Consider the following 15,833-nt stretch of genomic DNA (forward strand, 5'->3'; position numbering starts at 1 on the left):
CTGTGTGGTCCCAGCACTCCTGGCAGGAGGGGACAAGAGCACACTCAGCACTGCCTATTATGTGCTGGGTGCGATGTGGGGGTACTGCCGAGGGATCTGGACAGAAAGCTCCCTACTTCTCGTGGAACTTACGTTGCCAAGGAGAAGGACGTTCAACAAGTAGCCCAGGGAACAGTGGCTGTGGTGGGTGCTCTGAAGACACTGGGTGGTGAATTGCTTTAGATAGGGTGATCGGCATAGCCTGACACAGGCCACATTTAAGCTCAAACCTGAAGGGTGAAAAGTCAGACATGCACAGACCCCATAAAAGAACATTACAGGCAGTGAGTACCCCCGGGCACAGGTCTCGAAGCCTGGAATCTTTGGCTTGTGTGAGAGAATGAAAGAAGGCCAGTGTGGCTAGAAAGGGGTAAGGAAGGGGTCACATGAGCTTGTCGAGGGAGGCAGGGGCCAGACTGAGTAGGGTCTTGTGGTCGGGAGTGTGAGATTTGTCCTTTGGTCAGCAGGAAGCCTTTGAAAGATTTTTTCGATAGGGACATCATATGATCTGATTTATGCTTTAATTTTCTTTTTAGAGATGGGATCTTGCTGTGTCACCCAGGCTGGACTTGAACTCCTGGGCTCAAGCAATCCTCCCTAAGCCTACCAAGTAGCTGGGACTACGGGGACAAGCCACCACGTCCAGCTAATTTTGTCTATTTTTTAGAGACAAGGTCTCACTATGTTGCCCAGGCTGGTGTCAAACTGGCCTCAAGTGATCCTCCCACCTGAGCCGCCTAGGTAGCCGGGACTGCACGCCGTTGCTCTGGGCTTCTGCTTCATGCTTTCTAAAGATTCTCTCCGTGTGAAGTCCGGATTGCGGGGGAGTGGTTGTGCAAGCTGGGAGATGAACAAGGGCTCCAGGCAAGAGATGAGAGTGGCTTGGATCGGTGAGGTGACAGTAGAGATGAAGAAAGTGGATGTGTTCTGGAGGCAGAGCCCAGTAGACTTGCCAAGGATTGGCTGTGGGCAGAGGAAGCTCAGAGAAGCTGTGGGCTTCCGTTCCACAGGGGGACTCTAGGGCAGCCTCCCTCCAAAGGAAAGCGTCCTACAGGTGTCTAGTCTGCCTGCTGGGGCTGACGTGACAGGGGCAGATGGCAGGAGAAGGAGACTCTCCTTTCCTAGAGTCTCCTGTGGAGGCAGGATTTCAGGAGTGCTTTCTGTCCCTGAAAGCAGGGGCCTTGTGACACTGAGATACTTGTCTCCCAGAGCAGCCTTTGCTTTAGGGGAGATTGGAGGGGCCAGTGGAGAGGGAAAACCAGAGGCCAAGGTCAAGTCTCAGCACCTGCACCCCCAGCTGCGTTTGCAGTCCTGGATTTCAGCTTTGGTCAAGGGGCCCTCCCTGCCCCCTTGCTGGCTTGGGGGGAGGAGGGTGATTCATGGGACAAAAGGCTGTCTCTTGGGGGCCCAGGCCTGACTTGGAACTTCATCAGCCACTGTGACGATGGGGACTCACTTGAGGCAGGTAGGCCTTTGGGAAAGACTTGGTTCAAAGGATAGAAGCTTCACTTACAAAACAGTGGCTTCCCTCTGAGAACTGGTTATTACTGCAATTAAGCCGCCTCACAATCTGCTCCCTTAATGATAGCCTGTGGTGGGGCAGCCCTGACCCGGAAGCAGGATCCCTGGGCGCTCTGGGACGTTCGTGGAGGACAGGTTGGACGGGGAGCTGGCTTGGGGTGGGGTGTAGGCCTGCGTGCTGGGAGTCACCTGTTGGTCCCCGGACAGCAGGAAACGGCATCGTGAGAAGGAGGTGGGCAGGCAAGGCGTCCGTTCTAGGGGACCTTCCTTGCTGTGCAGGTCACTGCCCCTGTCAGAGGAGCCCCCAGGTGAGCAGGGCTGCCGTGGGGTGGGTAGCTCGCACCTGTGTGGACCTGCAGGCTCCGCGCTCCGGGCTGCTCTTGCTGCCGCTCGCCGGCTGATTCTGGCCCGCGCATATGTTTGGTTTGGCCCTCGCAGAGTGTTTTAAAAATTCTGACTCAGTTGCCAACATTTTAAATTCAGGAAATTTATGTAAAAAGCCAGATCCAGTCTTCTGGGAGGTACGTCTTTCCATCATCCTTGGTCCAGTGAGGGGCGGAGCTCGGCTCTGACCCTGTCACCCCTGAACCCACGGCCCCTACTTCTAACGCTGTGGGAGGCCCCGGCTGGGAAGTGCCCACTTCGCGGGAAATGAAGAGAAATGGAATTCACGTCCGCGACTGCAGGAGAGCAACGGGTGGGTGTGTTGGTGGCACGTCTCCCCTTACTCCTGCCCCTGCAGAGCTGGGCTGGGCAAGAGGCAGCCTTCCTCACTCGCTCTCTTTTAATTTTTTACTTTATTATTTAATTTTTATAGAGACAGCATCTCACTTTGTTGCCCTGGCATGAGGGTAGTGGCATGATAATAGCTCACAGCAACCTCAAACTCCTGGGCTCAAGCGATCCTCCTGCCTCAGCCTCCCGAGTAGCTGGGACTGTAGGCACACGCCACCACACCCGGCTCATTTTTTTGGTACTTTTTGTAGGGATGGGGTCTCGGCTATGTTGCTCAGGCTGGTCTCAAACTCCTGACCTCAAGCGATCCTCCTGCCTCGGCCTCCCAAACTGCTGGTGCTCACACGCTGGACACTATGACCCTGGAGGGCAACGAGGGTGGCAGCTGTGGGTGGTTGGGCTGCTTGCACCTGCTTCACAGAGGCCGGGGAGTCTGAATGGCTCCTGGGTCGTGGGCAAGCACAGTCAGCTTGGCCAAGTCACTTAACCTCTGGGCTCAGTTTGCTCCTCTGCAAGAGAGGGGTGGCCGTCATACCCGCCCACAAAGCAGGGCAATTCTGAGGGCTCAGTGAGGTCTGTGTCCCAGGGACCACCTGCCGCAGTGAGTGCTCAGCAGTCTTAGCCGTCCTCGTTTCCGCCTCCCTGGCATCCAAGCTACTTGCACGCCCAGGTGTCCCTTGGTCCCTCACCCTCTGGAGGGCACTTTACCTACACCTTTGGAGCTGGGCAGCAACCACTGAGCCTTCCTGCCATCGTGATCCCGCGGCTGGGGGACACTGGGTAGAGGGGAACTCCCGGCCGAGGTCGAGTCTGAGGCCGGAGGGTCATCCTGGTCAGCACAGAGATCTGGGTGGTCACATGGGCTTTAGAGAACTGATGCTCCCTGGTCCCTGCAGGCCACAGTGAGATAGGGGCACCCGGGGCTCGGCAGGAGCAGCCTGGGGGCGGGGGCAGCACGTGTCAGGCAGCAGATAGGATCCTGAGCTGGGTGGGGACCCTGGTTGACCCGCAGGGGGGTGGGCCTTCTCCCTCCTGGCACAGACTCCCTCTGACCTTTGCCACGGTCAGTGAGGCAGTTTCGGGATGCACAGGAACATGCTGGAAAACGCTCTGAACTTGGAGCCCTGGGTCTGTTGTCACTTAGGACTCAGCCACAGGCAGGCGGTGAGACCCAGAGCAGGTTAACAAGGTGCGCTCCCCTCTCAGGGCACTGGAGCAGGCTCTGCCACCCAAGACTCTTCTGGATTAGAGCAAATAATGGGATAATGGGTGGCAAAGCACTTCCCGCAGGCGGGAGTGGATGGAGGCAGCAAAGGCACCCCAGGTGGCTCAGGGATCAGACCCTGCGTCAAGCCCCATATCGGCCCATTACGATCAGGACAGGGTGCTGAGCCTCACCTGGAAGTGGGGCTGGCAGGTCACAGCGCACCGTGGTAGGGACAGGAGACAGTGCGGATGGATAGAGGAAGCGCCCGTGAGCTCTGTGTGAGGCTGGCATGTGAGAGGCACTGTTACTACCTTGCAGTTAGATACCCCAGGTGAGATAAAGTGGGTTTGTGCTTTTATCTGGGGCAGCATGGCAGGGCAGCCCAGCCCACCGCCAGACACCTGGGTGCCTGTGTCTCAGGCCCAGCTGGAACTTCCCCTGCCGCCGTCCCGTTTCTGCACCCTGCTGACCCCACTCTCAGGATTGTGCCCTCAGTGCTGTCTGTGCTGGCTTGTCCCCAACTTTGGAGAGCATGGTCCTCGGGGAAGAATCAGTCTCGTGTCTACCCTCCCCCCTCCCTAGAGGGTGCAGCTCAGGAGGCCTGTGCAGCGGGAGGGGTACATTTGCTGGGGGGCCTGAGTCTGCTCGAGTGGAAGCTGGGGCTGGGCAGGCCTTGGTCCCTGTTAAGTTTGAGCCTGCTGACCCCTGTGCCCTGTGTCAGCTTTGGCAGCGCCTGCTCACCTGAGGGCTGTCAACTCAGGAGGGGGGACGCACCCTCCTCTCTGAACCCAGGACCTCCGTGGCTGGGTGGGCGAGGGCGGGGCTTGTCCTGCAGTGGAGTGAGCGTGGGGCGATAGGTCATGGGGCAGCGTAGGCTGCGGGGTGATTTTCTGAGAGGCTGAGGATTTCCCAGGGCGTGAGTGTAATGGGCCTGCCTTTTGTTGCAGATGGAAGAGAAGAGACGAAAATACTCCATCAGCAGCGACAACTCCGACACCACTGACAGTAAGCCCTTCCGGTTTGGGGCTCCTGTGGGGAGGCATGTGAATAACGATCAGGCCCCTTAGGTCCAGGTCGGGGGAGGCTGCCCCATGGTCTTAGCTTGACCGAGGGGCGTGTTGATGGAAGCATAAATGCAGTCAGGTCCCTCCGCCCCTAAGCAAGTCCCTGTGCCTTACCATGGCCTTCAGGGCCTTGTTCTCTTCACTCTACTCCCTTTTACCCTCTAGGTCTCAGCCCCACTTGTTTTGCTCTGGTGGGAACAGAACAACCCCCCTCTGGGCCTTTGCATATGTTGAATCAGGGCCCTTATAGGAAATTTCTGTGAAACAGACAAAAAAAACCTGTTGCTCTATTGTAATTACTGGATAAGTATAATTTCCTAAGCAGTGGTGAGCTCACTGGTAAGAGGGCTCATTTCTTGCTTACTGCTGTGCCCCCGCTACGATCTGGCACATAGTAGGTGCTCAGTAAATGTTTGCTGAACAGATGAACAAAGAAGCCTGTCCTTCATGGGATCTTGGCAACAGAGTCTCAGAGGTAGGCTTGTGTGTGAAGTGGGGGTGTCAGTTGGATGTCTGGTAGGGGGGTGCATTGTCAAGGAAACAATGAAGTTTAGGGAGCCTCCCCTGAAATTTGGAGAAGAGAAAGGAGGTTTGCACAAGGTGAGAGCTCTGGGACGAGGTCACAGGGCAGCTCTTCTCAGATGCCCTGGGAAGCGAGGCCTGCCTGTGCCTGTCGGAGCGAGGAGTCCGTCTGCCGTGGGTGGGAGGGTACGCTGCCGGGAAGATCCCACCCAGCAGTGGTCGCCCTGACGGATGCCCAGGCTAAGGAGGAGGCTGCGCTGCCAGGGAGGCCAGGCCTGGAGCCCTGCAACTCTAGACCTGTTTGTTCACATGTGGTATACAAGTGGGATTAAGGGGATCTCTGAGGCCCCTCCTAGCACCCCGAGTTCCATAGCCCCCCAGAGCCCGAGGACAGATGTACTAACAGCTGATCAGGTCCCAGTCCCTTCCCTACCTCCAGGTCTCATTCATTGTCCTTGGGGTTCTTTTTGCTCAGTTTGGCCGTGGTGTGACCCTGGCCAGCCCTTCCTCCCTGCAGCCGGGAGGAGCAACAGGACTCCTGGCTCTCCGTGGCTGCAACGTGCGTGGCTCAGCAGAACCAAGAACTGTGTCCTCTGCTTCTAACCTTATTGCAGGCAAAGGAGCCCCTTGAGAGGGCCGGGTGCCTAGAGGGGGGTGTGCCCTGGAGCTGCATCAGGTTGGGCCAGGCTGGGGCCAACTCCCTCCCCAGCAGCCCCACCACTGTGCACACCTGTGGCTGCTCCCCCTGTTCAGCCAAAGCCGTGGGGTCTCCCTAGGGCCCTTCTTGCTATTCCTTTAACTTGCAGGGGCAGAGGCACTGTCCTGAGGTCCAGCAAGGGCCTTATAGCCTGATAGTAATAGCTCATTTTATTGAGGAATCGTTGTGTGCTAGGACAGTGCTAAGACTTAGCAGACTTGTTATCATTAACAACCGGTTAAAGACAGTGATTCTCTTGCCCTCATGTTATAGAAAAACACACTAGGGACTGGAGAGATGAAGATACTTGCCCAGGGTGACAAGCTAGTGAGTGGCAGCGTCAGGGCTCAAGCTGGTGGTCTGTGTGTCTACTTCAGAGCAATACTCCTGCCACCGCCCTGCCCTGCCTCTGTGTACCACTGGCCCTCGTGCCATAGTGTCCTGACAGTACCTAGCCCGGGGCATCGTGGCGAGTGGGTGTGGAAGGCTTATCCAGTTCTGTGAGACCAAGGAAGACACAGAGGCCCAGAGAAGCCCAGCAGCTTTTCTGGGGTCACACAGTAAGCTAATCCCGAGCCCTAGTAACTGCCTTTGATTTCCCAGCCCCTTCTGCTTGGTGAGTGGAGGAGGCTGCGTGTGCCCATTCGTCAGTGGGGAAACTGAGGCCCAGAGCAGAGGCAGTCCACTAGCTGGTCTCGGAGGTCGCCTCTTCCTGAACACTCAAGCCAGGGCTCCCTTACAGGCTTCCTGTCCTTGGACACAGGTGGGCGGTTCCTGGCCCGCCAGGACCCCTCATGGACTGTCCTCTCTCCGCAGGTCACGCCACATCTACGTCAGTGTCAAGATGCTCCAAACTGCCCAGCAGCACCAAGTCGGGCTGGCCCCGGCCGAACGAAAAGAAGCCCTCCGAGGTGGGTGGTGCCCTGCTTCCCAGGGACTGTGGCAGGGAGAGCGGGCCGCTGTGAGGATGCGGGGTGGGGCGGGGGTGCAGCATCCGGGCAGTGCCAGGGGAGGCCAGTGTGGCCGAGTGGCGTGAACAGGGTGGGGCCGAGTCACCTGAGCTTGGTAGGTGGTTGGGAAGATGTTCCTGTCCATCTGAGAGGGGGAAGCTTTTCAAGGATCGCAAACAGGGTAGCCACACGGTCTGATGTAATGAAAAGTCCCAGCAGCCGCTGTGAGAGAGGGAGACCATCCGCCGTCGTCCAGCAGAGCTTAGCGCTGGGCGGTGGTAGTGGAGTCAGAAGCAGGAGGATTGATGCTCAGATTAAATTATAAAAAAAAAGTTAATTAAAAAAAAGCAGTGAGATTTGGGACATTTTGGAGGCTGAGTCAAGGGTGACAGATTTGCTAACGTGAGGGTAAAGGATGGGGTCCCCAGAGCCATCCAGTTAATCATGTGCATCTGCGTTTGGGGCCTTCCTGGCTCTGACCCGGGGTGGTTCTTACAGGAGGTGGAGGTGTGCGTGGCCTCTGGAGCTGTGGGGAGAGCACTGGGGGTGGGGGTGGGCGTGGACTGACGGGCATCTGGGACCCTGCTTCCCGCTGTCCTGGAAGAATCCCATCCTAGGGCCTTGTGCTCCTTCCCAGGTCTCCAGGGCTAATGCACTAGGCATTTGCTGTGCTGAGCACAGAGGAGACCCTTGGCAAGACGGGGCAGTAGGAGCGTTGAGAGGTGGGGGCTTCAAATCTGGCCTTTTTTTTGGAGACAGAGTCTCACTCCGTTGCCAGGGCTAGAGTGCCGTGGCATCAGTGTAGCTCACAGCAACCTCAAACTCCTGAGCTCAAGCGATCCTCCTGCCTCAGCTTCCTGAGTGGCTGGGACTACAGGCATGTGCCACCATGCCCGGCTAATTTTTTCTGTTTTTAGTAGAGGTGGGGTCTCACTATTGCTCAGTTCTGGTCTCCTGAGCTCAAGGGATTCATCAGCCTTGGCCCCCAGAGTGCTAGGATCATAGGCGTGAGCCACTACGCCTGGCCCCGAATCTGGCCCTGAAGCAGGACACTGTACTGCAGCCTACAGAGTAGCCAGGTGCTGGGCTGGACGCTGCTGGAGTTACTGAAACTCGCCCACAATTGTGAATTAGGAAAGTCAGGATCCCAAGGTCATAATAGCCGAGATCTTAAGACCATGGGCTAACAGTGCCAAGGCCAGGAAGGCCCAGAGTTCTGGGGCAGAGCCCTCGGCATGGGGTGGGGGAGGCATCTTTGTTCCAGGCCAGTGCCCTCCTCTGCCCTCCCTCACCACAGGGGCAATCCTGGTGCCTCGGTGCTCAGCCAGCCCCCAGGGGTGCTTCCACAGAGCTTTGCATTTGAAAAAGCACCCTCTTCCTCTTCCGCCCCTTCCCCTCCCCCCTTCTCCTCCTCCTCCTCTTCCCTTCCCCCTGGGCTCTTTCTCCTCCAGCTGCCCTACCCTAGGATCCTCCCCTTGGGAGGTGGGAGGGGGGTCTTTGAGACCTGATGCCACATCTTCCCTGCCCCCTGCCCAAGTCCGAGGTCCTTCCCTGCCCCCTGCCCAAGTCTGAGGTCCTTTCCTGCCCCCCCCCAAGTCTGAGGTCCTTCCCTGCCCCCGTGGGGGTGGCGTGGAGATGGCTGGGTTTATCTCTGGGAGAGCAGTTAGGGGAGGCGGAAGACATTGTTGTGAGGCTCTCGGGAGTGGCCCTGCTGGGTGGGGGATGGGACATGCATAAGTGCAGCCTGGGAAACAAAGGCAGGTGGGACCTTGGGGGCCCTGCCCCCTCTTGGTTGGGACTCCTCTCAGTCTCGTGACCCACAGGGACTCCCCAGCTGCAGTGGTTGAATTAGTAAAACAGTAGCCACGTTTTTGTGCCTTCCTGGTCCTGGGAAGCAGGACTGTCATGCCCGTTTTGGACGTAAGGAACCTGCCCCTGAGCATCCCACCTGTCTTCTGCTTTCAGGGCTGGCTCTGGTTGCAGTGGGGGGCGGGGGTTATAACTCCAGAGAGAGCTCACCCACACACACACACACACACACACACACACACACACACACACACACACACACACACACACACACACACACACACACACACACACACTTTCCCCACCTACACACACACACACACACACACACACACACACACACACACACACACACACACACACACACACACACACACACACACACACACACACACACACACACACACACACACACACACACTTTCCCCACCTGGAACGGTCAAACCAGGAGAAGAGTATTGCTGGCCAGTCCTGCTGGGGACTGGCTACACGTGGCCCTGGGCCCAAGCCCGGGACCCTCTGAGGTCTCCCTGGGAGACACCTACCCTCTGGAGCCCCGGGCGGTGGGAGCGCTGAGGAAGTCCTCCCCACCTTGAAGCCTTAAACGTTGCCAAGGGCAAGCTTTGCCTCCCATGGTAGGCTGGAGAGCAGCCTGCGAGGTTTCCCTTGTCCCCTAAGTGAGAAGGTTGAGCCATGACCGGCACAAATTCCGAGTCACCACGGGGCAGAGAGGAAGCTGTCAGTGAAAGCTGCCAAGTTACCTGGCTCGTGAGAGGGTAGAGAGGAAGGTGAGGACGCGGCCACAGAGAATGTTTGCACTAAACTCCCCGCTGGGCCGCTCTCCTCTCTTTCTGTGAATGGGTTGGAGATGGGGGGGCCTTTGTAGTCTTCTGGGCTTGGGGACCAAGGGCTTTGGCCACCCTGGGGAAAGGGGCTCTGGGAACCCCCTCTGCCCAGTCCTCTGGAGTATGAGCCTGCGGAGTGGCTGGCAGGCTGGTCACATGGTCTGCTCTTAGTCTGGCGCCAGTCCCCGTGGGAACGCTTGCAGAACCGAGTGTGGGGTGGAAGCCGCCCCCGCATGGTTCGCTGATCTCCTCGTCTCGAAACGTGGACGTTGAGGGGCGCTCAGCGCTCAGCAGAGCCAGGCAGGGGGCCTGGCGAACCCACAGCTGCGAGAGGGCTGGGTTGGGTTTGGGTGAGTGAGACCCGCAGGGGTGCCCTGTGGTGACCAGTCAGGGCCCCCCCAGGGGTGCAAATCATGGGGCAGCTACACTGAGCGAGGTGGCTCAGGCTGAAGAAAGTGCTCGGGGCCCTGTGTGGGCCTGAGTCAGGACCCTGGACAGGGCTAAGGCCTCCAGGCCCAGCGTCCCATCTGGCCCCTTCCCAGTGGGTGACCCCTCGCTCAGCCGCAGTGAAAGGGAAGTGGGGCCTCAGTGCCGAGGGCCAGAAGGACAGGCCTGGGACTCCTGAGAGGCCAGGCACACGGGGTCTGCAGCCTGCCCAGGGGTTCCCCTGGGCACTGGGAGAAGGTGGGGCTGGCCCTGGGCACCCGGCTGCTGCCTTCCTCTACCTGCGGGCTCCCAGCAAAGCTGAAATCCATCTTACGTCCTAAAGGGAAGGAGGGGATTGGCTATCCAGGAATGCCGAGGCCTTGGGTTTCTGGCCTGGCCTCTTCCACCAAATGGCGTAGCCACTGTTAGCGCTTAACCCCTTATGGGACACATCTCACCCCACCCCCAGGGATCCTGACTTAAATGGTCTGTCCTAGTGCCCCAGGTACCTGTGTTTCTTTTCATATGAACATCTGGGGTACAAGTGTCATTTTGTTACGTGGTTACGTTGCATAGTGGCACAGTCAGGGCTTCAGTGTGCCCATCACTGAAGGATGGTAGGAATTTCCTACCACCCAGCCCCCTCTGACCCCCCGACCTGTACTTTTTAAAAGACCTCCTGTTGGGAGCCAGGCTTAGGAGCTACTGCCATAGACTTCTCCGCCTCCTTTTGCCTAAGACGGGAGTTTCTGGCTTGTTGCTCCCTGAAAGCGTCTTGGGGTGTTTTGAGGGCAGAGATTAGAAGCCGTGGCTGGGCTGAGGGAGGAAGGAGAGGCCGTTCAAAGACCTAAGCCGAGGCAGGGAGTGTGGGTGGGGGCAGCCCCCCAGCCCGTCCCTTCCCGCAGGGGATAGGGGACTGACAAGTTTCTGCCCAGCCCTCGGCCTGCCAGCCGCGTGAAAGAGGCTTCTGGTGGAGCCTGGGAGGCCGGCCCTGCAGCTCGGAAGCCGGTGTCGGAGGCTGGCTGTCGCCTGCAGGCCCGGGGCACAGAGGCAGCGGGGTTTCCCGGGCAGCCTGTCTTGAGATAGAAAGCTGTGTTTTCAGGAAGTCAGAGTCGTCAGAAGTCAGCCCGTAGGCAGAGCAGAGACGTGGGTCTTCGGGCCGGGAGCTGCAGATAAAATCAGCGAGCAGCCAAGAGCACCTAGTAGGCCTGGCTCGGTGCTCGGGGGACAGACCGCGCGGCCCTGTCCCTGGGGAGCTTGCCCTCTGTCAGCAGGATGCAGGTGCGGCACAGGAAGGTGTCCGTTACGCGAGGTGCGGCAGCCAGCTCTGCCAAAGGCCCCGGCCTTGCCCCCGAGCAGGTCTGTGACCCTCGGCAGATGAGCCTCGGGGTCGCTATCTGGAACCCTGCCCAGGCCTGCGATGCAGTTTATGTTCTGTAGGTATGACTGTGCTTTCCTGAGACCCCCGCAACTCAGGGGTTGGGGGGCCAGAGGTGAGTGGGGCGGGGGGTGGGGAATGTCCAGTGAAGCTGCTGGACATCCCCAGATGGAAGCCTGGGCGGTCCCAGAACAGGGTGGCTCAGAGCTGGGATCCCGCTGAGGTCTCCTTTTGTAGGCCCTGGTGGCAAATTAGCATCTCCCTAGATGAGGGAATGGGGGTGATTTGCATGTACCACTGGGCCCTCTCTGGTGCCCAGCCCCTTGCCCCAGGGGACAGGGCCTGGAGGAAAGAGGTGAGCAGCCTCTGCTACCAGCAAAGTGGTGTCCCCCAGACCCAGTGTCCCCAAAAGTTCCTGTGAGGACTGCTCTCCCCCACCCCAAGAAAGGTGGTGAGTGAAGATGGGTGACGGTGACCTTGGGGGTGGCCAGGCTGTGCTGGAGCTCTAAACCGCAGGATAAGGAAGGTGCTTTCCTAAGGAGCAGAGGTGTCAGCCAGATTTTGAAATAACTTATTTTATATTAAAACAGTGATAGCACGTGTTGTAGTAAAATGCTAAATGCCTACAAACTTGAGAGAGAAAACGGAGCATCCAACACCAGGTTGTGGCCTGCCTCTGTGGCTTCCAGCCCAGTGTCCAGCCCACCTGCGGCTCCTCTGCGACCCCTCCAGGCCGGCAGGGCGGGGGGAGCCCTTCCACCCGGCTACGCGCCGGCCGCTCGCTGCCTTCCTCTGGGGTGCGGGGCAGAATCCACTGCTAGTATAGTCGGAAACATCGCTGCTCCCGCCAGCTGGACAGGCCTCCTGGCCTCTGGGACTTGTCTTGCAAAAGAAATGTGTGTAATAAATTTTCTTTAAGAGCAGGAAGTGCTGTTATCCTCATGAAAGTAAAAGAAAAAGATGTAGAGTGGTGTTTTTTTTTTGTTTTTTTTTTAAGTATCTTACCAACTTAGCCTAGTGGTGGCTTGAAACATGACTGGGCAAAGGGTGGCTATTCCCAGAGCCCTTCTCTGCTGTTTTATGCTTAATGTTGACTAAATTTGCTCTTGGCTGAGATACTGTTTAGCAGGTTCCAGCCCGGGAAAGGTGTTTTAAAAGAACTACCTCGCTAGTTTGCAGGCAGTAAGCGCAGATGTCAAACAAGTGGTTTAACCTTTCTGCGTCTCAGTATCCACATCTGTGAAATGGGCATGATGTGAATCAGTTGAGGCAAAGTATTTAACACACGATACCTGGAATGCCTTAGCAAGAGGATTGCTTTGCCCTATTCGCTGTTGTTTCCAATGAGCTGAGGTGCTCAGAAAATGAATCCAATGAGGTTGGCTCTTTCAGGAAAGACCCTAAAACATTCCTTGAGGGTTGAAGGGGAAAAGGCCACTTCGAGCTCCACATTGGGACTCTCAGTGTGGACAGAGGTCAAGGAGAGACCATCTTGGCCAAAGTGGTTTTCACTGGCTTTGGGTTAGCGCCCAAGACCAGTTTTTCAGTTCCACCTGGAAGAATCCTTTGGGCCAGCCTCCTGCCTCCACTCTCCTGCTAAGACAGGGCAGGAAGTTTTAGACTGTAGTTATGCTTAAATCCTGGGGTCCATTCATTCATTCATTCACTCACTCTACAAGCATTTCTTGAGCACCTGCTGTGTGCCGAGCGCTATACCAGAAACAGGCACCGTGATAAACAGGACACATGCAGTCTGTCGTCTCACAGCTTGGCTATTAGAGGAGATCGACATTAAACAAATAATTACACAAATAATTCTATTTTGTAACTGTGTGATAACTGCTGGAGCTTTTCCTTAAGTAACTAAACTTCCTCTTGGTGCCTCTTAGCCTGCAATCTTCTGTGATACAGTAACTCACCCCTTGAGAAAAGAAAGCAGAAATGCAAGGTCCCAGGATGAAATGTTAAAGAACATCTGCCAACCTCACAATCGTGTCCTAAAAGTCTTAGTGTGGTGCCGTGTGGTCGGGGTACATTGGAAGTTGCCTGTTGTCGTTATCTTTATTTGCTTCTGGTCGTCACTCCAACTCCACAGATACTTTCTTGCACAGCCTGGTTTTAGTTCTGCCTGGGAATTAGGTGCAGAAGGGTAGACTTCTGAATAGGTGTGATCTTCAGTCTCAGGAAAGGACTGGGAGGGCAAGGCCACGTTTTGTGTTCTGGAGCAGCGTCCTTACATCTGGGCAGGGCAGGGTCTCCAGCGCCCTCCAGGGCTACACTGGCACCCCTGGCACTCAGATTGGTTAGTAAGTTAGAGTTTGAGGCGTCTAAACATTCTTCGTACTCTTTGAAGCAGCCACAATTAACATCTCCCAAGCAGCTTGGAAGAACTTGGTTGCTAAGCAGCAGACCTTTAAAGACAGTTTGTCAATTTCTGCCAAAAGAGAGAAAAATAGTAAACATTCACATTCTAAGAAAATTGAGTATTTTTCAGCTTCCAACTTTCTTGCCACAGCAAGGTGTTCATCAGTGTCCATTTAATTTTTTATTTAATTTTTGTGAATCATTGTAAGGCATTATTTAAGGGATTGAGCCTTTTCCAAGCCTAACCCCTGGCAATTCAAAACAAAAAGATGTTCAGGTTACAGCTGGACTGCCATATTTATGGACAGTTTTATACACATGCACAGAGGCTCCTTTGGAAGGGGCAGAGTACCCAGCTGCCCGGCTGTTGGTTTGGATGGCAACCCGGGAAGGTGTGGTTGACCCATGGAAGGATCTTGAGTCATTCAGCATTTGTGAGCACCTGGCACGTGCCAGGCCCTGCTTGCACCGCTGGGCTCCAACCCCGTGGCCCAGCCGGACCTCACTGAGGTCACCGTCCAGTGGAGAAGACATGACGATAGACCAAGAGATTCTGATACAGGGGCTGTGTATGCTCAGCCAAAGCCCAGAACCCAGCCTGGGATTGGGGAAGGCTTCCCAGGGCAGCTGTGGGGTGGACCAAGACCTTGAGGGTGCAATATGCCAGCCCCACTTTGGCAAGGGAGGTGTGTCCCAGGCAGGGTCCTCCCGTGTGTGAATGGTAAAAAGTGCTTGGGGACTGAAAGTGCGTCCATGTGGCCACAGGGCCTCATTAGCTCTGCAGCTCAGTCTGAGCATGGTGGGAGGATGGTAGAGAGCCACTGGAGGGCTTGGAACTAGCAAAGGCCACAGTCGGATTTGCATATTCTAGCCCTTGGGGAAGCCATCTGATTTGCCTTCGATTAACTGCAGGGCACTGGGCAGTGAGCATATGGTCGAAAGGGGCAGGGAGGCTGCGGGGAGTGCTGGGCGGCTCAGGAGTTGTCTTGGCCTGGGTCCCTTTGTCACTTCCAATGTGCAGACCTTGGGTAGGTTATTTAACCCACATCTCAGGCTTCTCAACTGTAAAACAGGGATGATGGCAGTACCTACCTCACAGTTGGCACAAGGGCTAATAACAGACTAATTCAGAAATAGTGCTGAGACTGTCGCTCTGCACACGGTGTGCTCTGCATGTTGGCTGGTACCGTATGACAGTGCTGCCCTCCTTGTGTTTCCACGAGTACTGCCTGAAAGGGCCACTAGTGTCCAGTGTGCCACCTGCTCCCTGAGTGACCTCACCCTAACCCAGGATGAAACTTGGAACTCCCTTGGAACCAGAGTCTTCTGTCTTTCCCATACCTCCCTGACTGCAGTGGGAAGGGACTCTCGCATAGAGCCCGGGACCCCTTCCTGCTCCCAGTTCTCAATGCCAAGCCTGGTCCTTGGTCAAGGCCACCTCTCCCAGCTGGTGTGGCCCTCCAGCTCCAGCTTGGACTGAGCGCTGGTCCTTGGGCTTCAAGCCTGGCAGAACAGAGGCTGCTGCTGCGGCTCAGAGGCCCCATTCAGGTCCCTGTGGTTGGGGATTTCAGCCTCGGGTGTATCCAAGAGGTATCTCACTCCATTCATGGGGGTTCAAAACACCCTGCCCGGAGCCAGCTAGGGGCCTCAGACTCATCACATCATTCCCCAGGGAGGCCCTTGTATTCAGTGCCAGGCACTGAGAATATAGCCGGCAGCAGGACAGGTGTGGCCGGGCAGAGATAAAAAACAAGCAATGTGAGTCAGCCAGATACTTTCCAGGAGTTTAAGTGCTGGGAAGAAAGGATGGGACGAAAAGTGGTTCAGTCGGGCAGTTGGCGCTCCCTGAGCTGGTGAATGGGAAGGAATCCCTGAGGGGGTGACAGTAAGTTACAGCCCCGGCTAGGGGAACAGCAGGAGGTTTCCAGCCCACACCTGCATCTTCAGAGGGCACACGGTGACACTGGTCTCTTCAGAGGGCACACGGTGACACTGGTCTCTTGCAGGGCAGGATGATGGGCTGTCCCGGGTGTCTGATCCCCCGAGGTGTCAGAGCAACAGGGCTCTGGGATGTCGCACCACCTGGCTTGCTTGGATTGGGAGCACTTTGAGGGCAGTTCATGAGTCACTTTGGGGGCAGTTCCCCCTGCTGGGGCCCATAATGAAGTCACCCAGGCCCAGCCCCGCTGGGCTTGGCAGAGTCTCCAGAGGCCTCTGCTGGGAAAGGCTCCAGCCATCAAAGCGGGGCTACTGAAGAGCCCCCGAAAGCACCCAGG

General features: G+C 56.7%; 1 protein-coding gene across 8 annotated transcripts in view; it reads left to right on the top strand.

Annotated features, from left to right (window-relative positions):
- Positions 1-15,833, top strand: part of JADE2 (jade family PHD finger 2) — a 51,362-nt gene that overhangs the window by 6,520 nt on the left and 29,009 nt on the right. For 5 of the 8 annotated variants that reach the window (XM_045550809.1, XM_045550806.1, XM_045550802.1 and 2 more), the window contains exons 2-3: positions 4,450-4,507; positions 6,602-6,696. In XM_045550809.1, the coding sequence (XP_045406765.1) occupies positions 4,450-4,507; positions 6,602-6,696 (153 nt within the window). Of the gene's footprint in view, positions 1-2,043; positions 2,258-4,449; positions 4,508-6,601; positions 6,697-15,833 lie in introns of all 8 variants that reach the window. The other 3 variants (XM_045550803.1, XM_045550804.1, XM_045550805.1) reach the window with 1 other exon arrangement.

This window comes from Lemur catta, chromosome 5, assembly GCF_020740605.2.
Source record: "Lemur catta isolate mLemCat1 chromosome 5, mLemCat1.pri, whole genome shotgun sequence".
In the NCBI taxonomy this organism is placed as follows: Eukaryota; Metazoa; Chordata; class Mammalia; order Primates; family Lemuridae; genus Lemur; species Lemur catta.